General features: G+C 49.5%; 1 protein-coding gene across 2 annotated transcripts in view; it reads right to left on the bottom strand.

The window, feature by feature from the left end:
• Positions 1 to 7,160: 7,160 nt before the first annotated feature.
• CCN4 (cellular communication network factor 4) overlaps positions 7,161 to 24,203 on the bottom strand; it is a 38,568-nt gene continuing 21,525 nt past the window's right edge. The window contains exons 2-5 of one of the 2 annotated variants that reach the window (XM_038555565.1): positions 23,625 to 23,905; positions 16,869 to 17,129; positions 13,193 to 13,386; positions 7,161 to 11,552 (exon numbers count right to left, since the gene is read on the bottom strand). In XM_038555565.1, coding sequence (XP_038411493.1) covers positions 11,253 to 11,552; positions 13,193 to 13,386; positions 16,869 to 17,129; positions 23,625 to 23,880 — 1,011 coding nt within the window. In that variant the 5' untranslated portion in view covers positions 23,881 to 23,905 and the 3' untranslated portion in view covers positions 7,161 to 11,252. The remainder of the gene's footprint in view (positions 11,553 to 13,192; positions 13,387 to 16,868; positions 17,130 to 23,624; positions 23,906 to 24,203) is intronic. The other variant, XM_038555564.1, reaches the window with a different exon arrangement.

The raw sequence follows: 24,203 nt of genomic DNA, 5'->3' as shown, positions 1-24,203 counted from the left end.
CTGGACTCTGGGCTCACGCAGCTGCCCTTCCTCCGGCCCTTCCCGCCCCCGCCTGCCACACCACACATAACTCGTATTAACCCAAAGCTTATGGTGTAAGAGAGCTCTGGGGGGGAACACTTAGACTGGGTTTGTCAGGGGCACCTTTCCCAGCAGGGCAGGGTGGGCGGACCAAAGGAAAAGAAGCATCTCGGTGTCCTGTGCTCGTTGACACGTGGCCCACTGGGCCACCCTCTTACCCTCCCTCAGAGACACCAAACTGCCAAAAACAAGACCCGCCGCCCTAAACACTTCCTAAGCCCAGGCCTAGGCTGACCCCGGCATCCTGGTCCTAGAGGGCGTTGTGTCGGGAGCCCAGCCTCTCTACTTCCTGTTTTCCTCTCCAACTAAAGAAGTGACCCAGTTTCTGGAAACAGAATCTGTTCTGATTTGGGGAGGGGGAGACCTGCGGGTTTAGGGGCAGCTCTTTTAGCTCTGCAGCATGGAGAGCGGGGTGCAGGTGGAATTTATGTAGAGGCTAGACTGCCTGGGAAACCAAATCTGCGTAGTTGAGTTGACCCGAAGACGTAGATTTTTCAAGTTCGCGTATATAGCCACTTTTTAATGCCGAAACAACACGAGCCTATTTTTTTCTGGCGTCCTTTCAATGGACAGTGAAAGCGGGCAGCAGATTCTCCAGGCTTTCCAGAGATGCAGCCTCAGCCAACGTTGGTTATCATGGCCTTCGAGCCTTGGGCTCTGCAGGCTGTCTCCTCCTCCACGGCCCCGACTTTCTACCCCAAAGACGTGAGCCATGATTCTGTTCATGGGGAAGACCACTGAGGTCCCTGCTTGCTGGCTTTGCAACGGAGGGAAACATTCCAAGCAGCTGTACCTGGCTGTGATGAGTCTCCTTGCAGTGGGGGTGGGGGGTGGGGGTGGGGGACCGGGGGTGGGTGGGGGTGGCGGGGTATCTGGGCTATTCGATGTAAGGGATTTCTGTGGTTGTGATGGGATCCAGTGCAGTCGTGATTTCAGTCCATCCTGAAATCACACACAATCTTGTGTGATTGAGTTAAATCCAGCTTCCGATCTTTGACAAGCGGGGTCGAATCTGAACTTGACGGCCAAACATTTCTGACCCGGTAACGTTGCTGGATCTCTGGGTAGAACTGTTCGCTCTTGCAGGGGGGCATGGGGGACTCCCACGGGGAGCGTTGGCTGAGAAGATGAAAGGATTCTGGAATATCCCACGGGATTTCCTTCCCTCTCCTGCCTGCCTTCCCCTCTTCCCTGCCCCTCTAACCTTTTGCTGAGTGGGGCGGCACCACTGACATTTCTGGGCAACGTCGGCGTCGCTGTCAAGTTCCTGTACTACTGGCTTTTGATTTTCATTTTGGCTAACCATGGATCTTCTTATAGGAAGTTTGATCTGAGGGGATGAATCATTATGAATCAGCCGCTGGGGCCTGGTGCTTTCCAGGACCCTCGAGTTGGGAGGAGGACGTAGTCAAGGCTTCCAGGTAGCTGAAGGGGCAGTGACTCAGTTGACTGCTCCTACCACCCGGACGCCTCCCCTGACCCGGTCAGGGGTCAGGGCAGGAGTGGCTGAATCGAGACAGGAAAACTGTTGTGTACAAGTCTTTCCAGAGAAGTTTCTTAATCAGATATTTGTATTTATTTCCAGACCAATAAATTTGTAACTTTGCAGTGGCTTGTGTCTTTTTCCTCCGAGGGACCGTGCATGCAGCCCCCACAGTCGAGGGAGGGGTCCTTCCTTACCTGGGGCCTCCTGACACCTGCCTTAGAGCACCCCTGGCCCCTGGGAATATGATATGAGCCACCGATGTGAGTCTTCTAACAGCAGTATTTAATTAATTAATTAATTTTAAAAAGATTTTATGTATTTATTTATTCATGAGAGACACAGAGAGAGAGAGAGGCAGAGACACAGGCAGAGGGAGAAGCAGGCTCCATGTAGGGAGCCCGACACGGACTTGATCCCAGGATTCCAGGATCACACCCTGGGCTGAAGGCAGCACTAAACCACTGAGCCACCTGGGCTGCCCTAACAGCAGTATTTTAAAAGGTAGAAATGACATTCATTTTAATAATCTATCTCCCTTCACCCAACATATCCAAAATATCACCGCTTCAACATAGAATCAATGTCACAGCTATTAAGATAATTCACCTTTTTTCTTTATGCAAAGAACACCAGTATTTCACACCAAGGCATGTGAAAATAGGCCTGGGCAGCACTAGGCCAGGCAGCAGAGTGATAAAGGGTTAAAGCGCGTTTCAACCTGTATTTAAAAGGAAATATCTTTTTTTTTTTTTTTTTTTTACATTTTATTTTTATTACAGGAAAGCATGTGATAAAACCACTCCCTTTCTCACACCCAGTGGCAACCACTACGGTGCGGGTTTCTACTGTACTGAAAATAAGATGTAAACATGGCATGTTTTAGTAAGACCTCCTAGGATTTCCATTTGGGCCTCCTAGGATTAGTTCAAAATGTAGAGAACAACTGCCAAGAGTTTCTCCTATTAGGACTATCTCACGTCGCTATGGTGTGCTTGGTCACAAGAAGAGGTGAATATCGGTCCCTGACTACTAACTAAGCTCCCTACTTTATGAGAATGTCACTAGTTTGTCCCAGGGTCCCATCCAAGATGCCACATTACGCGTGGTCCTCATGTCTCAACTTCCTCTGGCCTATAACGATGTCAACTTTTCTTGCTTTTGATGACAAGTTTTGGGAAGCCACTAGTCTGGCCTTTTGTAGGATGTCCCCCAATTGAGGTTTCAACCATCCTTACCTCATGGCTCAACTGGCATGATGGGTTTTTGGAAGAAAGATCACAGAGGGGAAGTGCCGTGCCCTCAGCAAGATGGGTCATCGGGAGTGCGGTTGACCTTGATCACCTGGCTGGGGCAGGGATTGCCGGGGTTCTCCACCGCCCTGTTACTTTTTCCGCTTTCCCCCACTTGTTCTTTGGAAGGAAGTCACTAAATGCAGCTCCCCACTCAAGCCTGCCCTCCGTTTTAAATAACTCCCATGCTGTTATCAATATTGGATTTTCTTCGCTTACACGGAAGAGTTTCTTAGAGCGTGGAATTCGCTCTAACACTTGGGAGTCTGCATTATGGTGCGGCGAGTGGATCTGCTGTAGTTTCAGACATAGATTTGGAAAGGCAAGGGAGGGTGAGCACAGCACAGAAGGCTAAAAAGACCTTCCTAGCCACGGGGCCAGTGTGGACTCTGGTATGGAGGAGGGATGATGTGCGCCTTTGTGAGGAGCCTGTAGTATAGACGGGGCGGGTGACCCTGAGTGCAGTGAGTGGCAGGCAGTGAGGCAGGAAGTTTTATATGTGTAAAATAAAATACCTATGATTACAAAAAACCCTACTTAGAGTGACACGTAATTATCCAAATGTTGCAACTGTGTGACGTAATAGCTTGTGCCTCTTTTTTAAGTTGGATAACATGGAGGCAGATCTCACCGTAACTTCAAGGTAGTGATAAGCATCCGAATATCTGGAGATGTCCACCGTGATTTCAACTGGTGATAGTGGGGTGTGTCGCCTACACTTAAACGGAAGGGTATGCTAAACAGCAATTAGACATCAGTAAACACAAAATTTCATTTTACCCTCATCCCAGTACGCAGGCCCTGAATTCTAAACATGGACCACTGGTTGGAGGACCCCAGGTTAGGGAGGCCTGCTTTAGATGCAGGAGGAGGAGCTTTTCCCACACTCACTAGTAAGCACCTTTTCTGTGTCAGGAGCTGTGTGGGGTGCAGAACAAAGGGCATGTGATGAAGAGGCAGGAAGCAAGCAACCGTTGCAATGGGTGCATACAGCAGCTTTGGGAGTGAAGGTGTGGCAGATGCCCACTGGACCTGCCACGCTTAGCTCCTTGGGGCTCGGGCTTCCACCAGACTTTACAGGTGTTTGCATGCACCAGGTGCTATTGAGGGTTAGAGTACCCAGAGGCGTTCTGTTCTCCTAACTGCTTGTTTTGGTTTCTGTCCCCTGACCCTTGGGTTTCAGTAGTAGTCTGGAGAGCAAGCATGGCCTGAGATGAACCATGTGCAGGGCCTGTCGTGACAGCTGGGGCCCTCACATGCCACCTTCTTCAGTGTCCCTTCCCAGACACAACCTCACTGTTTGTCATCGGATTGGTCCCTTGATGTAGCCTCCCTAATCCATCTGGATACATACTTGTCTTAGGCTACTTAGGCTACATGGAAATCCTTCGTGGAACCCAAGGGCAGAAGGGAAAACCTGGCCTTGTGAGGTTGGAGACCAGATGAGGGAGGAGACCTGGGGAGTACATCAACTTTGTCCTTTCCAAGGCTGGGTTTCTCTGTATCTCAAAGCATGAAGCGGTGGTCTGAACCCAAAGGCTATGACCTTCAGGGTCTTGGACATGGAACCAATCAGGTCTTTGTGTCTCCTAAGGGAAAAAATATCACTGACTCAGCTTCACTGAGGTGTTCACTTGCTGTCTAATCAACTGCAACTGGGTTCACCCCTCCCCCCCATATAAGTGCATCAGGGGCTCCAAGCAATTGATGTAGTGGTAACAGGTGATTGTGTCCTCTGCATTGTTAAATTCGTTTGACAGCTGAACTCACTGTTGCAGGATAGACTCTTCCTCACCCCTGCTCTGAGAAGTGTTTTCTTAATGCCCCACCCTCTGCAGGAAACACCTGCCATGTGACAAGGGTGTCCTGCAGAGCCAGGCCCAGTAGTACCTGCAGTATTTGCAATGTGGATTACCTTAGGCATTTTTTTCTCTGACACCAGCATTTCTTTTGTATCCCCAGGGCCACCACAGATGCCCAGCACATAACAGGAGGTTTTTGTTAAATAGATAAACACTTCCTGGGACGCCTGGGTGGCTCAGTGGTTGAGCATCTACCTTTGGCTCAGGTCATGATCCCTGGGTCCTGGGATCGAGTTCCGCATCAGGCTCCCTGCAGGGAACCTGCTTCTCCCTCTGCCTGTGTCTCTGCCTCTCTCTTTGTGTTTCTCATGAATAAATAAATTTAAAAATCTTAAAAAAATAAACACTTCCTCTAATAAGAGTAATATTTAGCAATCTTCCTGTTTCTTGACCCCTTTATATTCTTTATCTGTGAGGATGAGTTATCCTTGCTTCACAGATAAGAAAGTCAAGGCTCAGAGATATTCAATGGCTTGTCCAGTCATTTCTAAAATAGGCCACGTCCCTTGCTGCCTTTTAAAACAGTTCACTGAGCATATGACTGACCAATGCAACCACTTATTGATGTCTTGGGATTGAAGCTACAAATGCCCTTAAGGCTTTTATTGCTTGTGGGAATGTTTGTCTCTGTTAAATAGTCCCGCCCAGGCGCATGCGACCTATGTTTTACTGTATCTTCTATCTGGGATTTAATTCTTCTGTATCCTCCACTGGCCGACTAATGTTTCCTCATTGCTATCAATAAGCCCGCTTTTAGCTGCTTCTTCTCCCTTTAGATGGGACGGACCAAGAAATCCACTTTGTTAGTATTGTGTGAAAACCAAGAGTAGTCCAGTTTAGCACAGAAATCTGGAAACATTCTTTGCAGAATATAATACATCAAAACATACATGGGCTTGGAACCAGCTTTTTCATCTTCTAGGAAGTCATTTTCGGTCAGTTCTATATTGGGAAAGAGCCCAGATTCAGCTGGATCTTAGGCTTCTGAATATGTAAGGTGCTTTGGCATTTTCATTTCATCAGGGAGGGGATTGGGAACGTTGGCATGTCTGCCATATGCTTTTTTACCTGCATAGTAAAGTGCTCTGGCCATTTCCCCCAAATCCTATTTTCCCCAAATTTCACCCACCTGTTATCATCAGAAATCTCTCCTGAAATCTACACATTTATCTTACTCTGGGGCATTTATAGGACTCCACGATCTAACTTCCAGTTTTGAAAAAGCTATGCTTCAGGATAGAAGTGTTCTTGGAAAGAATTCATGTGGCAATTATACTTTTATTGGAATTGACTCGCCCCCGACTTTATTATAATAGCATAATGTGTTTGGGGGGTAGTGGATGAGGGGGACTTGACCAGAAGGCATCAAACATGTTTTTCACTCCATGCATTTAGTCATATGCACATCTGTTTACTTAGTCGAGTATGTGCTATGTGCTGCACTGGGTTTGAGAGACAGAAAAGTATGGCACCTTTCCTGCCTTAGAGAAGCAGGGTGGTTAATCAAATTATAGCATGTAGCAAAGACATCCAATAAAAAAGTTAAGGGATTAAGTAGCATATGATTAAAGTAAAAAAGCATTCAACTGAACATTGATGACACTTTTTCTTTATATTTGCTGCTGTGAAATAATAATCTAAATAAGTAAAATATACTGACACATATGCAGACTCCAATTTTTACTATACTGCTGCTGATTATCCTCCTTTCATATGGACACTGAAAATCAGCCAGTAATAACTGGTTTTGTTAAGCACTGGCGGTGTGCCAAGCTCTGTTGTAGAATTTTGCACGCCATCTGCATTTTACTCATCCCATCATCACCACCACCAAATAGATATTATCATTTTCTGCAATTCACGACTGAGGAAATTGAGGCTCTGATGAGTTCAGGGAGGAATTCCAGTAAGGAATAGAGTATAAAAAGATCCACTTGACTCCCAAATTCAGAGCCATTTCCATTTTATCCCACAACCTTCCTTACACTCCTCTCTATTCCCACTGGTTCCTAAGGGAGCTGGTAATACTCACCCTATCCATCGCCGGATGCTTATCCAGCCCCTGACACGTGCCACGCACTCTGCTGGGCCCAGGGCATGCAGTCATATTCCCTGACCTCAAGGTACCCACAATCTAGCTGGAGACGGAGGAAGGTGTTGAATCAGTGAGTGAATGAACCAATAAACGCATGAATGCTAAAGTCTCCATTTTATATTTATGGGCGGTGTCTCCCAGCCTGGACCCACTTGTAGTGCCGATCTTCTGTGAATCCCAGAATTCATACTTCTGAGCTCATCTCCACATTTCTAGCTATTTTTGTTACCATACGTAAAATATCTAGGGCCTACTTTCCACCATCTGCACATTGATTGTACATACTCAACGCCCCATCATTGCGCATCATGACTGAATGTGTGAGAAAATCCACCAAATCCAGGGAGTGATTTTGCTGATGATTTATTGCTTGAAGGAGAAAAGCATAAACGGGGAATTTGAGCAATGATAATCCTTCACATTGAACAAACATGGTCCACACTACACAAATCATGAGAAAAATGAGGGATGTTGTAAAACACGACAGATTGCCCAAGTGCTCTTTTTCCTCTATTGGGAAATTCCAAGACATTCCTTCTTTTGTATTTTTTTAGTCACTTGAAAAAATGGCGGTAGGAATACTTAAATAGGAAGTCACAGTCTGAAAGTAGATATAGACACACACACACACACACACACACACATACACGTATATGTGCAGAGACACACAGTTGACCATTCCGACCATTCATGAGTCCTAGCTGTGCAGGCTTATTGCAGTTACTTTGGATCAAGATAAGTCTTTTAAAAATCAGTGATCTAATTCGATATAATAGTCAGAGGCTACATTGCTTCCCCATTATCTCTAACACAGTACAATGTTGATGAAATTATACCAATCATGTCATTCAAATGTGCCTTCTTTGCTCACTCTCTGAATCACTTTGAAATTAACGTTGCAGTTAGTTTATTGTTATTGTTATTGTTTTGTTGTCAGTAAAGCATCTCTTGTACCTTTTGATTGAGGGGGGCATGTTGACTGGGCTTAGTGTCAGGAAAGATGGCTCAGGCGTAAGACTGACCCTGGTTTGCAATCCTGGTCTGCAGTTCACTAGCTGGTAAGACACTGAGCAAATAACCTCACCGAGCCCCAGGATCTTATCTCTAAAACGGGGAAATGATTATAATGCCATATCTCACAGGCTTGCTATGAGGAATAAATAAGGCACAGCAGTGAAGCACCTAGCTCTGGCCTGGCACTCAGTGATGCTGCCAAAATGCTGAGGGTAAAGGTGCAACAAGAAGCAGCGGTTTGGTGAATGTGGGTTTCCTCTCTCTCCCCATCTAAGCCCGCCAGAGAAATTTCACTCTCAGCACTAATGTGAATTTCTTCACCAAAGGTTAACAAATCTTTGGCATATCTTTCCCTCGTCTGGGAACATGGAGTTACAGAGGCCTGGAGACCATCGATCTCATCTACTTGGTGCCTCTGCCAAGGAGACACTCTGTTGGGGGTCATTCAGGCTCTGCCTGGAGGCCTCCCCAAGAACAAGGCCCAGTGAAGTAAGCTGGGATTTGGGCTCCGACTTGTTTGGGCTGATTTCTGAGCCTCTTCGAATCTCAAAGCTTTCCACATACAAAATGGGGATGAGAGGCTTATTCACAGTTGTCATGATAATTAATAAGATGGTCTAAAAGTTAGCAAACAGGATGACACCAATCAATAAAGGGACATTTTTGGGGCGCCTGGGTGGCTCAGCAGGTTAAGTGTCTGCCTTTGGCTCAAGGCGTGGTCCTGGGGTCCTGGGATGGAGTCCATATTGGGCTCCCTGTGAGGACCCTGCTTCTCCCTCTGCCTGTGTCTCTGCCTCCCTCCCTATGTCTCTCATGAGTAAATAAATAAAATCTTTTTAAAAAGTAATAAAGGGACATTTTTGCCTTGTGACTATTATTCTTAACTTTTACAGAAGTAGAGTCACACCACTGCAGAGTGATTGTGGCTGCTAGAAAGATCTTCCTTATATTGGTCCCAAACCTCCTGCCCCTTGACTTCAAAACATGGAGCTAAGACTTCCCCCGCAAAGGACAGATCCGTTTCTCAAAATGAATACCAACTGGGACCACCCCGGCCCAGTCACTCCCAGGGTAATCCCAGATTCCTCCCACCCGGCTTCCTAGGATCTTGGAAGCTATGCTTCCAAATTGGGATGCAAACTCAGTAAGAACCCAGGAGCTCCTGGGTTTCTGCTGAATATCAAATGCAGTTAGCTGTCATCTGGTCCTCGTCATTTATAGACTTCAGGTAATTTCACTTCTAGGAAATCTAACATAGATCCACACACGGGCTTATAGGAGAGCCTATTCTTGGGCTGAATGCTCTTTACACAGGAATTTTTTTTCAATGAAAATATACATTTCTTTAAATATTAAATGTCTCATTCCCTATGGCACTTAAAATCAGACTTGGCTGATGGGAATTAGATTGGCACCTATCTTTGGAAGAAGAGCGCCTCTGAGTAAAAGTAGGAAACCATACACAGCTTCTTTTATTCATCAAACGCATGTTGAGCACCACTGTATGCCTTGTTCTGGGCCAGACACATGGGAGGATATAGTCAGGAGGGAACATTTCCAGTCCTCTTGTCCTATTCTAGAATCCCTTTGCACACCACACAGAATTCCCCCAGGAAGAGCCCACGCATCTCTCATCTGCAGCGTTGGGTAGACAAAAATCATCTTTTAAATGCACGATGAGAGCTGCTTCTGATGTGAGGGAGGGGAGGATCCACAGGAGATTCGTGGGTTTTTGTCTAACCCATATATTTCTGGATGCTGGCGCACCTAAATTATCTGAAAGTCAGATCCTCTTCTCTTGGGAAAAGAGCCAGAGACACAGTAAAAAGAGTGACAAACAAGAGTGGAAAGTCAGTTGTGCGACATTATTTTCCTGCTTGACACGTTTGGAAGCTCTAAGAGTAGGGACCATACGGTGGGTTAGAAAGTCAGCCCGACTTGGGTTAGAATCCCCACTTGCCCGGTCACCAGCCGAGTGGCTTTGGTCAAGGCTCCATACCGCTCTGAGCTTCCATCGCACATTTGTAAGAACAGAAGTAATAACAGGTGCTTTTCAACATGATTGCAACGTTTCTCCACGAGCTAATGCGTGTGAAGCACTGAGAATGATGTCTGGTACACAAAAGGTACTAAATAAAAGAATTACAACAGTAAATATTTATATGCTACTAATAAGATAAATAATAACCTCATTTCCACTCATCACAACTTTCTGTTCCTTTTAGGCTCCAACCCCTTTTGTCTTTTAATCCCTGTTAAATATGTTTCTGTTTCTAAACAACTGGTGAGCCTCTGTCTTCACACTAGAACTGGGTCGACTGGGTCGACAGACCCGAAGTCTGTAGAAAGGGTCCGAGGTGTCCTGGGCCTGGGATGTGACCCGACCCTGCTGTCCCAGGGTGATGCCGAGTGGATCCACTTCTTGGTTTGACACACATACAGCCTGCAACCTGGTTCGTTATTTCTAGTGGGTCTGGCCTGGACAACAGCTGGGTCTCCAAAAGCTCTGTAAGAGCAGAGGAATGTCCCTGGATGCCATGCTCCAGGGTCAGATGGACCATCCTAGGGTCTTCACCAACTCCCATGAACCCCCAAACAGGGGAAGGATCTGGATGAGCGGCAGAGCTGGCCAGTGGCCGGGTGTCCTGTTGGCCAGCAGCAGACCCATGCTAGGGTCCCTCACTTCTTCTGAAATTTGGCTGACCCTGCTCTGACCCTGGAGTATTGACGGGAAGCTTTTCCCATGAATAAGAATGAAAGTTATCAAATTGCATTTGTGAGCGGAACGAACTCAATTTGTACCCTTTATAGTGCAGGGATGAACCACGAAGCCTGGGCTAATGAACACAATTTTCTGCCAAAAATCAAAACCAGGCAACCATTCACATCACTTGGCAAATATTTGGTGACCTTAGGGTGCACAGATCCTTGGAATCAGAGATGCTTGGGTGTGCTGTGGTCAGAACTGTCGATTAGCGTGCCCCTTGGCACGGCCCAGACTGTTCCAGTATCCTAGATCCCATATGTCCTTCCGAATGGAGCCGAAGAGTCTTGTGGTTTGGCATCTAGAACGCGAATGAGTGATACTAAAGGCCTAGCTGATTCTGCTCCTCGGGACTCAGGCGACATCCAGCAGGATTTCCAGTGACTTGGACAGGCGTGGGTTTTGTCCAGAGCAGCTGGAGACAAGCACTTTCTCTGGAACATATGCAGAATGCTGCTAAGGTGGGGCCTTATAGTCTGGGCCCCAGCAGCACCGTAATGGGTCATTCGGGGGGTTGGAGACAGGACAGGGGGCCAAGGATCTGGATCAGAATGGTTGAAGTCAGTGGAAAGTGGACAGAGAAGGCTCAGCGGTGGGCCTCGGAGGACTGGCTGCTTTGCAAACGCTGGGCCAGGCCCCACGCCCTGTGTTTTGTGCCTGCCTAATCGGCAATTTCTGAGAAGTCCGGGTAGGATTCTAAGTCAGCAAAGATATCGTTGGGATTCCTACAACTCAGGTTGCAAAAGCAAGCATTAATCCACAGGATCTGGCGCGAGAAGCCGGGCCCATCGGGACACTGGAAGGAGACATCGATGGTCTTGGACTTGTAGGGGATGCAGCACCTGTCGTCCGTGCAGACCCCGCAGTACTTCGGCCGGTAGGAGCGCGTGCTGCTGCAGCCGGCGAGGGTGAAGTTCATGGGTGCCTCTGGCTGGTACACGGCCAAACACTTCTTCCCTTCCTGTGGCAGAGGAGGTTTCAGTTGGGATGCTCAGAGGGTGAACAGCCACCTCCCCTCCATCCAAGCCCTCAATTATCCCTTTACACTCACCATGCGAGACACCCCAACTTTCCTTCAGGGCCGCGGCATCTTCAAGCTCAGAGGGAGCTCCCCAAACGTGGTGCCCCCCAGCCACACTACGAAGGAGTAACTGCAGACCTCACAGGGCACTGCCCTGCCTAGGTGGTTCCTCGCACCCCGCAATGTCCTCTTGCCTACATTTTCTGCCTTGACAATGCCCAGGCCTCTGTCCCAGTCTTACCAACACAGATGCCTGGGTGGCTTCTCCAGTCCACCAAACGTCCCAACTAGTGAGTGGCACAGCCATGACGGGGCTCCATGATTGGGAGATGTGCCTTCCCTAACCTGCTCCTCCTTCTCCACCTCCCCTCACCCCAAAACCTCTCACACTCACCCTCCTCATGCAACTTATTCAATCAGAGTGCATTCTGTAGAGCTAGCTCTGTCTCTCCAGGAGGATACAGGCCCGTCAAGAGCAAGGCCCTTTCTGCAACTCTACAATCTTTCTGTGCCTGGTACCCAGTAGGCACTCACTAAACCCATTGCTCAAATGGCTCTACTATGTACCGGTGCCACCAGCACTGGGGGGTAGAGCAGATCCAGGCTACATGGGGCCTGAGGCTCAAACAGTTTGAGGAGCCAGCTCAGGTTCATGAAAACAAACCCAACATTGGAGTGGGAAGCATAGGCCAACAGCCAGGACTTGAGTTGGCTTTGAGGTAGACCCACATCTACATCGGGTGTCCCAGTCATTCACCCGGCTTAGGACCCTTTTGCTCCTATTTTTCCCACTGCTGGGGACTTTTCCATCCATGCTCTTACATCTGCACCAAGCACCAAGAGGGCAAGCACAGCAGAGGTCACTGATCAGAGAGGGAGCCGAAGAGAGAAGGGAAGAAGGAGAAGGAGGAGGTGGAAGGATCCAGTTGGCTGGGACAGAGATACTCGGAGAAGGGGCAGGGGACAGCAAGCGAGGAAGACTCATGGGAAGCTGAGCTGTCTTGTCTACCAGGCACCCCTCTCCTCAGCAACCCCAAGAAACCATCAGTGCTCCAAAAATGGAGTCAGCACTGAGTTTGTCTTTTCTTTTCTGTGCAAAGCATATGACCGGTCCCGAGACAGAAGCAAGGGGGCCTTGAGACAGGCAACTCGGACCCATCTCTGACTACGATATGCTGGATCCTCTGTTTTATGATCTTGGACTCTCCGAAGCTGGAGGAGATGTCTGAGACCCAGCCCACGTTTTACCGATGGGGGGCCTGGGGCTCAGAGATGTGGAGATTGGCCACCGTCCAGTGCAGTCAGCGGCAGTCGGGCATTGGACCCCAGCTGTCCTGAGCCCTATTTAAAGCTCCCCGACTGGCCAGCGCATCTGTGACCTCTGTACCTGTGGGTGTGGATGGGGACAGGAGCAGACGGGGGTGACAGTCAGCGGGGGGGTCCCTCAGCATCACCACAGGAGAGCGCTTCGTCCCATTTTACAAATGGCCCCAACAGGGACATTCAGGGACCAGGTTTCAAGCTGGGCCCATCCGTCGGTAAGTCCAACATGCCTACCCCACCCCGGAAGGCAGACTGACCTTGATGTGTAGACGGATGTCCACGTCACAGGGCCGCAGGTTGCAGAGGCGGCTCTCTTGCTCAGGCCAGCACCGGCTGTTGGCGTTGGAGATGCGCGTAGAGACCCCCAGGCCGCAAGTGGTGGAGCAGGGGCTCCAGGGGCTCGTGTAGGCGATGCAGTTCCTGTGCCAGGGCTCTACCTCACCTGTGGCCGCTGTGGATAGGGACCAGACTCCCCGTGAGTTTCCAGCCACTGTCAGCCACTCTCTTCCCCACCTTCAGCACACACAGGGTCAGGGATCCTGAAGCCCCAATAGGAGGCAGGTGGGCTGTCCCCATCCCCAAAAGGGCAGGTTAGCTTCTAAGCAGCATGGGTTCCCCAGGGAGAGGAGGCCTCTACTTCTCCAGAGGAAAGACCATCTTTACAGACAGGTGGACCAGAGTGCAAATCCTGCTCGACCACCTATAAGCTGTATGGTTCCAGATAACTCCCTCTTGGGCCTCAGTGTCCTCGCTGGAACGAAACATCTGTCTTCCACGGCTGGTGTAACAATGAAAGGACCTGTTTATTGAGTATATAACAGGCATCTGCAAAGGTGCTGGGATTTGAAGAGGGGAAGGTACTGTCCCTGCCCCGTAGAGCTCAAGTTTATTTGGAGAAAATCCGAGGGAGTGTCTATACTCTAGTACCTGATACCTAACCTGGGTGATGCTGAGGGCTTGATGGTTAAGGACACACACAGGCTTTAGGGTCATGTTGCCTGGGTTCAACTCTGAGCACCACCATTTAGTAGCTGGGCAACTTCCAATAGCCCCCAGCTCCATGCCTCAGTCTTCCCACCTGCAAGGGGGGGTTGGCAAGAGCATCTCCCTCTGAGGGCTGTGGACGGAAGAGATGGGTTCACGCACATGAAAGCTGCAAGCCATCCCTGGTGCTTAGTAAGTCCTCGGGCCTTGCATGGTTTCTTGACCATCAACTAAGCACCAAGTCTTGGATGATTCTATTACTATACATGTCCCAGCTTCTAGAATGTGGCGAGTGCTCAAGTATTCTCTGAGTAATGGAAACATGGACGGAGCTACAGATAGAGGCAGGTAAAAAGCCAGTAAGACAAGGGACAGATCCCACAGAAAGATGGCACAAGACACCTAAGGGAAGGATCCAAACAGGACGCCAGGCCTACCCTGACACACATGCACACATGCACGCAGGCAGGCAGGCCGGCAGGCGCACCCGGGAGACAGAGAAAGGAAGAGGGAGAGGAGGAAAAACAGATGGTAGAGCAGGGGAGAAGGAAGGGGGGGACAGGGAAGTAATGGGGGAGGGGCAGAGAGGAGGAAAGAGTAAAGTAGGAAAGAAGAGACACCTAATAGAATCCAAAGGAGGACGGAAGGGGATGGGTCAGCACTGGATCACCTGCGCCCCCAAGTTAGCAGGTGTGCAGGGAACAGGGGTAGGTGAAGGCCGAAATGAGTGGGTGGGAGAGGGCAGCTCTGAGAGACAGGAGAAAACAGGGCAGAGGAGAGTGGGGCTGGGATGAGCTGGGGGGAGGGGTGTGAGCCTGGAGGAGGGAGGGATTTGCCTAGGAGGATAAAAGGGCTTTGGTTTCTGGGTCGCCCACTCGCAGGTGGGGGCTCTGCTTGTACTGGGTCAGAATGGGGTCACTGGGCCAAGTACAATCTGAGGACAGTCACTGCCCCATCCCCCGTGACCCTCGAGTGGCTTTGCCAGTTGGGGGATGTGGTGGACCTGCTGCCTTGGGGACAGAGTTTTCCTTGCCACCCCCTCCGTGGACACGGGATTGCTTCTTCATGGGGCCGGCTCAGCCCCTGGGGGCCACCCAAGTGCCTCTGGAGAGGCTGTGCACCCCTGAACTGTGGGGAGGGGCAGGACCACCCTCCTCCCTGGCCTGGGCAGACCCACTGCGTACACAGAGCCTGGGGGCAGGTCTCCTTGCACGCCCTCCTTTCCTGAAACACTATTTCACTTGGCTTCTGCACAACCTCTTTCTCCTGCTGCCATCCTGCCTCTTGGATTCATCTTTCTCAGCTTTTTTCTCTCCCTCACTTTAAATGGTGGTGTCTCCAGGGCCATACTTGTGGCTCTCCTCCTGGTGATTTTGTTCCCCCAGGGTACAAATGGCAACATCTGGAGGTATTTTGGGTTGTTACTACTTGGAGGGCAGATGCCACTGGCATCTAAGTAGGTAAAGGCCAGGGGTGCTGCTAAACACCCCACGATGCACAGGGCAGCCCTCCCCACAGAGTCTTCTCTGGTTTGAGATGTTGCCTATACCAAGGCCGAGAAACACTGCTCTACAGGGTCTCCCTGAGCAATCTCACACACTTATAATTAAAAAAAAAATTACCAGTACCCTTAGAACTCCCAAACTCCATCGCTATCTCTTTACTCTTTCATGTCCACTTTCCTTCTAGAACTATCCTCATTGCTCCTGGTTTTCCTCTTCCATTCCCCACCTTCTGTCTCTGTTACCCCTCAAATGTTAGCCCTCCTAGAACTCTGTTGCACTCTACCTATCATCCCTGGGCCATCCTACTCACCATCAGCAGCCCCAGGTGCATGACTTCCAGACTTCTCTCTGACCCACCTCCCCCTTCAATGCTTCCCCATTGGATGCTCCTCTGAGTGATGCCGGGGCAGGGCCCCTGACCTCAAACTCAACCTGTTTCAAACAATGCAGATGTCCTTCACCCCCATCTTGTGCTCCTCTTGTTTTCTCTCCCAGGTCATGATGAGCCCTGGGAATCACTGTCTACCCTTTTCTCTCCTTTACTCTATGCAGTGGATTAATGCTATGACCTCAGTTTTACTCCTCATCCAGTGCCTCTAGCATCTGCCCCTTCCTTGCCACCTCCACTGCCACTTCCCTAGATCAGATCCTCATGGCCCAACCACCCACCATGGTCCATCCATCCATCCGCTTATCCATCCATTTGTCCACCCATTCATCTGCCCATCCATCCATCCATCCATCCATCCATCCATCCATCCATCCACCAACAATTCATTTGCCCGTCCATCATCATCCATCCATCCATTCACCTGCCCATCCCTATCCACTCATCCATCTATCTGCCCATCCATTCACCTGCCCATCCATCATCCATCCATCCATCCATCCATCCATCCATCCATCCATCTGCCTATCCATCAATATGATGAGCACTGATTTGGTATCTCCTAAGTGGCTGGTGTTGGGCTACTCCAGTAAGTGGTGGTAAAACAAATGGGCCTGTCCCTGTCCTCCCTTTCCAGGGCTTCGTCTGGCCTGGTTTACCTGGATATAGCCTCACCTGTCCACCTATCCTCCACAGTAAGGAGGAAAGCACCTATTCCCTCTCCCACCTTGCACCTTGCTTCCCCTCCTCTGTGACCTGCACATTCACCCTTCTGGCATCTCCCCACTCCTCCCCAATGCCTAATCCCTTAATAGGATAACAATGAATCCCATGTATCTGGCTTTGTTCTTTATAAAGCTCTTCCTCATTTTATGTTGGGAAGACCTCATAGAACAGTTGGAGTAGTTGGAGAAATAGGGTCCCTTAGGGCAAGTAGCTTTGCCAAGGTCACCAGCTAGTCGGTGGTGGTCTGGGGGCTGGGACTCATCATATGAGGCAATCACAGGGGGTCAAGGCCCTGCCCTCCCCCCTCTCCACCCCATCCCCCACACCCACCGAGAGCACCAGTGTGGCGCTGTGCTGTCTTGCGTGGCCTCCTGGCATCGTGGTCGCACACCCACTGCTGGCAGCAGCGGCCAGGGATGCTCACTCTCCGGGGGCGATGGCACCAGAGGCGCGGAGGGCGTGCACGCAGGCACAGGGGTGTGCAGCCCACCGCACCGTCCACACACGTGCAGTTGTACTTGCAGTTGGGCTGGAAGGACTGGCCATTGGTGTAGCGCACCCCGTCCAGGACGCAGCCCACGCCGACCACCTCTGCAAACACACGCGCCGCTCGGGTCAGGCCCAGGGACACGGTGCCCGCACAGGGACACCTCCCACCTCTGGACCTGGCCCAGACCCTGGGAGCACCCACCGTGGGGGACAGGGGTGCAGGCAGGACCAAGCAGGGCCCAGCCAGCCTCTGGGAGTGTGGGGAGACTTGAGTGTGGGCAGTGTGGGAGTGTAGGGTAGAGCTCAGCCACCACCCATCAAGTGACCCCCAGGCCCAGACTGGCAGGGGTGAGAAGATAAAGCGTGTTCAAGCCACTAGTCTTGTCCTACCCCCAGCACATGGCACAGAGCTCAGTACTGACAGATACCCCCAGGGCCATGGTTCTGAGAGGCCCAGCATAAAAGCAATCAGAATACTTAGGAACAAAGATTCCATTCATTCGGTACATATATTTATGGAAGATTCTAGGCACTGGAGATTCAGTGGTGGACAAGATAGACAAAACTATGCCCTCATGGAGCTTCCATTGTGGGGGCGTGGGGCAGAGGAAAGATGAACAGATCATAGAGTGGTGAAGGATACCAGTGCCAAGGAGAACCACAAAGAGGAGGGGCTGCCGGGAGTGGGGACCAGTTGGTGATTAAGGCGGGCACCTCACCCAGCTGATGCCACTTCAGCCAAGGCGGAAGGAGGTGAGGAGGTTAGCTAGCACTGGTGTTGGGTGGTGGGGAGGGGGATCTTCCAGGCAGAGAGGGGCTGTGGGTATAAAGGCCCAGGTGGGAGCAGGCCTGGGAGGTTGGGGGGCGATGGGAGATGAGGTGAGAGAGGGCTTCCTTGGTGGCTCAGAGAAAGGCGCAAAGCTGTTGGCACCCAGACCCACAGTGTGGGCTCAACAAGTAACTGTTGATTCAACTATAGGAATCATGCTTCCCTAGAGCATATGACATGGTGCACAGAACAGGGGGTTAGACAGTGTCAGGAGGCCACCCCCTAATGCAGGCGAGAGGTGGCCATGCTTGGAGCCTGGAGGGCCCAGGAACCCTGAGGAGGGCTCAGCTTCTGGGTATGTTTGGAAAGAACGGCTGCCTGATGGGACGTGGGAAACAGAGAAGAGGAGTCAGGAGCGACTCTGCGTTCTATGACCTGAGCCCTGGAAGGGAAGAGATGGCTGCTCTGTCCTCAAGGGAACTGGTTTTGGGGTGAGTGGCCTCAAGAGGTCTTCATCAGACATGAGATCAGGGAGTCACAGGAGGGATCTGAGGCTGCTGGGCCTGACCAGAGCTGACTCCTGGGTGCCATGTCCTGCCTTGAGGACTGTCTGGAAGCATAGGCAGAGAGCTCCCAGGCAGCAAGGGTGCCCACCCGAGGAGGGCTAGTTCGGAATCCACAGTCTGCTGATAGCTCCAGCGTCTCTCCTGGATTTGCCAGCATTGATAATAATAATCCCAGTATCTAACAGTAGTGAGGGGTCTCTAAGCGCTGTCACTGTTTTTGGTCACCTGACCTGCTGCGTGCCAGACTTCCATGCATTGCTGATTTCATCCTATAGGGAAACACCATCCCATTTTCACATATAGCAAAACTGAGTCTCAGCGGAGTTAAGTCACGTGCCGAAGGCGACATAGCTGGACGCAGAGTCTCAGCCTCTGGGAATGTTGGCATGACCGCTGTTTTTCCTGGGAGGTGATCGTGCAGGGAGGAGGCGCAGAAAGGAAAGGCGCTACCGCTCACTGGCCATCTGATCTTGTGCCAGGCACCATCTGATATGTTATCTCATTCAGTTCTCCCAGTGACTTCACGAGGAGAGTTTTATTTTCCCCATTTGGCAGCAAGGGAGGTCGAGTGATTCATTAGCTCAAGGTCACCCAGCTGGTGAATGATAGAGCTGCACCTCACTCCCGGGGGATCTCACTCCACAGCCCATTTCCTTCCACCAGACACCAGTAAAGGAGGGGAAATTGGAGAAAAACAAACCAAACCAAACCAAAACAAAGCAGAGGAAGCACTGGGTGAATCACTCATCCTTTTGTCGTGAGTCACCCCCTGACCGCGCCCTTGCTCTGGGAAGGTGTGAGCACGCGTGCGTGCATGTGTGTGCATGTGCATGCTGATGGAGGAGGAGATGAGAGTGTGCTGAAGCCTGGTGCCTCTCTGCCCCTGTGTGGGGGAACTCTGGATGGACAAGGTGGTACTGGGTGCCTGGGAGTTCTTGGGCACAGTGGCACTACGTGGGGAGCTTTCAAAAATCCTGGTGCCTGCACTGTGCCCCAGGATATGGGACTGGACCCAGGACTTGGTATTTTTGTTACTATTATTTTTTTTGGCCTTTGATATTTTTTAAAGTTCCCCAGGTGAATCTAGTTTGCAGCAGTGACAACCGCTGCTTCTGAAACCTACTCCCAGTCTCCTGGGAGTTTGGGGCAGGTTGGGGGAATGGTGGTGGTGCTAGTGGCTCTGAGCAGCCTGGCCACCACAGGCTAGAGTGAGAGTCGGGCATATGATATGCACGATGGCTGGGCCCGCAGCAGAGTCTAACATCCCTTCCTTATTCACTTTCCAACGAATGGAAGGACTGGCTCCTGGTGAAGTTCACCATCTCCAATCTGATCTCAAACTTCCTCTACCTGAAGGATCCGTAGGAACTCAACTCCTCAGCTCCACCATCCAGATCCTCACTTGCCTCACTCACCTCCCAATGGGCTATCAGCTGTGTAGAAGCTATGAGAGTGGATCATAGCCTTCTTATAGCCCAACTGTTGCATTGTCACACACCTATTTATAACTGTGTGAATGAGTCAGTGGATGGAAGGATGGATGGATGGATGGATGGATGGATGGATGGATGGGAGGTAAGCTCTCATCTGTATTAGGCTCCCACATCAGGTTCTTGGCATCCCAAACACCCAAAGAAGTAGATATTATTTGCCACATTTTCCTTGATGACAAAACTGACACTTAAAAGGTTAAGTAGCTTGCCCAAGGCCACCCTATTAGTTAGTTATGGTACTGGGATTCGAACTTAGATTGTCTAGTGCCAAAGACCATACATGACCTGTCTACTCCCTCCCTTTCACAATGGGGAGTCTGAGTCTGGCAGGAGATTGGCCTCCTCCTCTGAGGATGACCGTGGACAAAGCTGAGATAATTTCTACAAGGGAAAGTTAAAACAAAGCAAGTAAAACAATGACCCAGAACAGCCGGTCACATTAGAGTCGTTAATGCGGTCCCTTGTTTATTCTCTACAACTGCTTGGGGTTGGTTTGATCATGCTCCTTAAGTGATGTGCCCAAGGTCACGTAGCCAGCAAATGGCAGAGCCAGCATTCAAAACCCAGGTTTGTCTGCCTGTAAATTGCACGATCCTTCCAGCAAACCACACTGCTCCCAGGCCTGGCCCAGCTGTATTAAATGCAGAGTAATGTTTGTACAACCAAAATAGCCAAAGAGTGTAATTCAGAGGTCACTCTCTGCCCATAGAAGTATTTAGCTTGGCCCACAGAATGTTTTGAAATACATTCTTGGAACATGTTGCCAACATTTTACAAATCATACTCAAATCTGGACTTTTAGATTCTCTTGAAAACTGAGCAGAATGGACAAGACCAAGCTCACTTTTCTGCTTGGCCATGGTGGCTGGCGCCCAGGACCTCTGGTAGCCAAAGCTTGCATTCACTAATTTGCCATAGTTCCACCTTTCCCTGAGTTACGTGTGCCAGGGTTGTGGCTGCTCATTTTTATGACCTGTCTTGTCTTGGCCTCATTACATACCCATCTTCAAGGACAGGTTTAACCTTTCTTGGGGGAATATCCAGTAGTTGAGTTGACCATTTGCCACAAGACTGTCTAAAGAGGGTCTCTTCTTTCCCTTTCCCCTGCTGGACCCAAGGTGCCTTCCTCTCTATGGCCATCAGACCCTAGCCTCTCCTCTTTCTTGCCTTAGGGTCTCATGAACCAGATACCCTGGCAGCATTTCTAGGAAGATGTTTGGTAGGACACCAGTGAGTTGTGTGTTTGTGTGTATGTGTGTACGCACATATGCATGCGATGTGTGTATCTGTGAGTGTGCACATGTGTGGTGGGGTGGTTGAGTGGTAAAAATCTGCCTGAACAAAACAATTCCCTGTGCAAATAAGTCTCAGAAATAAGAGCTTCTTGTGATATCTCCCATTTTGGAATTTTACGGTGGACGTGAAAATATAAAATCTCGCAGAAGTTCTATATACTTGCTTAACTTCGTTTATTCCAGGGTCTGCAAATCTATGTGACCAGGGAACCATCGGCAAGTGTAATACCTATTAACGTCTGTGGACCAGATTTCTTTCCAGATAAAAGGAAAGGGGGCAGCCTGAGTGGCTCAGCGGTTTAGTGCCACCTTCAGCCTAGGGCCTGATCCCAGAGACCTGGGATTCGAGTCCCACGTCAGGCTCCCTGCATGGAGCCTGCTTCTCCCTCTGCCTGTGTCTCTGCCTCTCTCTCCTTCTGTGTCTCTCATCAATAAATAAATAAAATCTTAAAAAAAAAAAAAAAAGGAAAGGGAATACACAAAGGCTCATGGTGAGGGGAAGCTAAGAGGCTGTGGTGAGTGAAAGCAGGACCCGAGATACAAAGAGATATGGGGTGTAGATGGATTGGGAAGGTGGTTTCCCAGGCCTTTGGTGGGAGAAGGGCAGGCAGGAGAGGTAGTGTCAGGGCCTGCCCAATCTCTGGGTTCATGAGAGAATATCTATAAAGACATGGTGCCAGGCACATAGTAAGATGTCAGTATAGCTTTAGAGATTAACTAGTATGATCACAGTGAACTGAGTTACCTTTTTAATGGCCTTGAAGAACAGCTGTAAAAGGGGAAAGAAATGATGAGACAGTCTTATATAACAAAGGGATTCTAGCGTAGGAAGTCTCAGCCGGATTTCGTCACCTGGGTATGGAGAGAGATTATATGACTGCATATATATGTATGCAGTCAGTCTCAAACCTGGGTGTGTGCATGAGAATCACCTGGGAAGCTTGTTAAAGGTGTAGATACCCACCTTCACTTCTAGAGAATTTTCCTCAGTGAGTCTGGGGTGGGGCTCAAGGATAACACTTTTCACCAACACATCAGAGGACTCTATGCCGGTGGTGAGGCAAGTTCTCTTTGAGCACATTCTTTTGTGGGGCTAATAGTGAGTCTGAATAAAAGGGAAAAAATAGATGGATGGCAGAATCAAGGGTGGTTACATGGAAAGCTAAAGACAGACTTGGTAGGAAAGCTGAAGCATGAATCAATGATTAAAGAGCAGAAAAGTGCTTATGATTAACTGTGAGACACAGGTAGGATTGTCTGACTTGGAATTATGGTCATAACCCTCATCAACCACCCACCTCAGGAGACATAATAGGTCAGCTGAGGATAAGAGACGATGCTTTGTGTGAACATGTCATTGGGTGCATATGGAGTCATAGTTATGGAGAAGTCTTGTCTCAGCCCTAGGGGATGAAAGGCGTTGCTGGGTTTATGAGGCTTTGTGTACTTCTTCAGGAGTTGGGTTACTGTGTCATGATGTCTAGTTACCTCTCTTTATCATGCTGGGTCATGTATTTTGGGTAAATGCTTGGACGAGTCAAGCAAAGTGACTACCATTCCAGATAGAAACACGAGATCAGAAAACTCCTGAAAGGAAGTCTCTGGGAACAAAAAAAGGACATGATAAGGCTCTTGAAGAGCAAAGAAACAATAACAATAGTTGTCCCCCCCAAGCATGAGGATATTATAAAGACTAAGAGTAAAGAAAAAGCAAAGGACAATTGGAACCCTTGGAAAAATAAAAAGCTTCATAAGAAAGAAAATTCAAATATACTATCTGATGCTTCAGTAACATCATTTGCATAGTCATAATATTTTAAGTACTGATTATTGTATAACAAAAAATTATGAAAATAATATTGCAAGTTAGGTGATGTGTCCAGTGGTATTGAGGAGTTAGGTCATCAGCCATCAGCTGTCATATAGGAATATTGATAGATAAAATTGATATTTTAAGCCAATCAAGTTATATTAGAAGACATATATTATACAGTGATAACTACGAGAAGAAAGGGCTAAAAAAAGTGTCTGTGGTAACTAAAGGAACATAGGTGTGTAGGAAGGGATGATTGTAGCCTTCTGATTTTATTCTTTTAAGGTTACTGGATTAAAAAAAACTATTTTATTTAAATTTAGAATATTACTAAAATATCTGGAGTTCAATGAGTTTTGGTGCCCTTGAAAGGCATAGGCATCCACACTTAGAATGAATCCGTGCTTAGGTCTTTCCCCAGTCCCTTTTCCCCAGTCAACCATGGATATGCCTCCAGGACGGAGAAGAGAGCAGGAAGCCAGGCTCTGGAGGCAAGAAGAATGTAGGTATCCCTCCCTCTTCGGGAAGGTCTCAGCTTCTGACCTGTAATCATGGACTGGAGTAGGGGAGAGGCAGGAGACCGGCCAGGGGAAGGGCTATGGGTGAGGGCTGGAGCTGGAGGTGCGGGGGCTGGCCAGAAGGTAGGGAGGGTCTCACTTACGTGCACACACTCCTATTGCGTACCTCGGGCGGTCCCCACTGTAGTCGCAGTAGAGGCCCCGGTGGGGGTCACAGATGGCTGCCTCTGTGCAGTTGTCCCCCAGCTGCTGAGCACACATTTTACAGCATTCACAGCCGTCTGTGATGAGGCTGACCCCCAGCGGGCAGCGGGGTGGGGACGGCGGGCACTCACACGGCCACTTGCAGAATTGGGGGCGTGAAGACGTATCCTCCAGTGGCACGGGGGTGAAGGCCATGGCCGTGGGGGCTGGAGGAGAAGGCCTGTGGGGGAACAGCAGAGATAAAGTGCTGCCAGGCAGGGGTTTCAAAGCCCAAAGAGGGCTGGCAATCACCTTCTCATCTTCCTGGTGTTAGAGGTAGACATGAACTTGTTTTCCTACCATGTTTTTGATAGCTGGACATCTCCTTTCTCTTCAGTAAAAAGGACCAAGGAGCCAGGAGGTCAGATAAGATAAGCCAATTTCCCCAGTCCCCCTGCTGGAGGTGGCGGGGCCCAGATTCTCTGTCAGAACCCTGGCCACACTAGGCCTCATGTGTGTTTCCTTCTGTCCTGGAACAT

This window comes from Canis lupus, chromosome 13, assembly GCF_011100685.1.
Source record: "Canis lupus familiaris isolate Mischka breed German Shepherd chromosome 13, alternate assembly UU_Cfam_GSD_1.0, whole genome shotgun sequence".
In the NCBI taxonomy this organism is placed as follows: domain Eukaryota; kingdom Metazoa; phylum Chordata; class Mammalia; order Carnivora; family Canidae; genus Canis; species Canis lupus.
The sequence above is the reverse complement of the archived record's forward strand: the minus strand, read 5'-3'. Positions and strand labels throughout refer to the sequence as shown.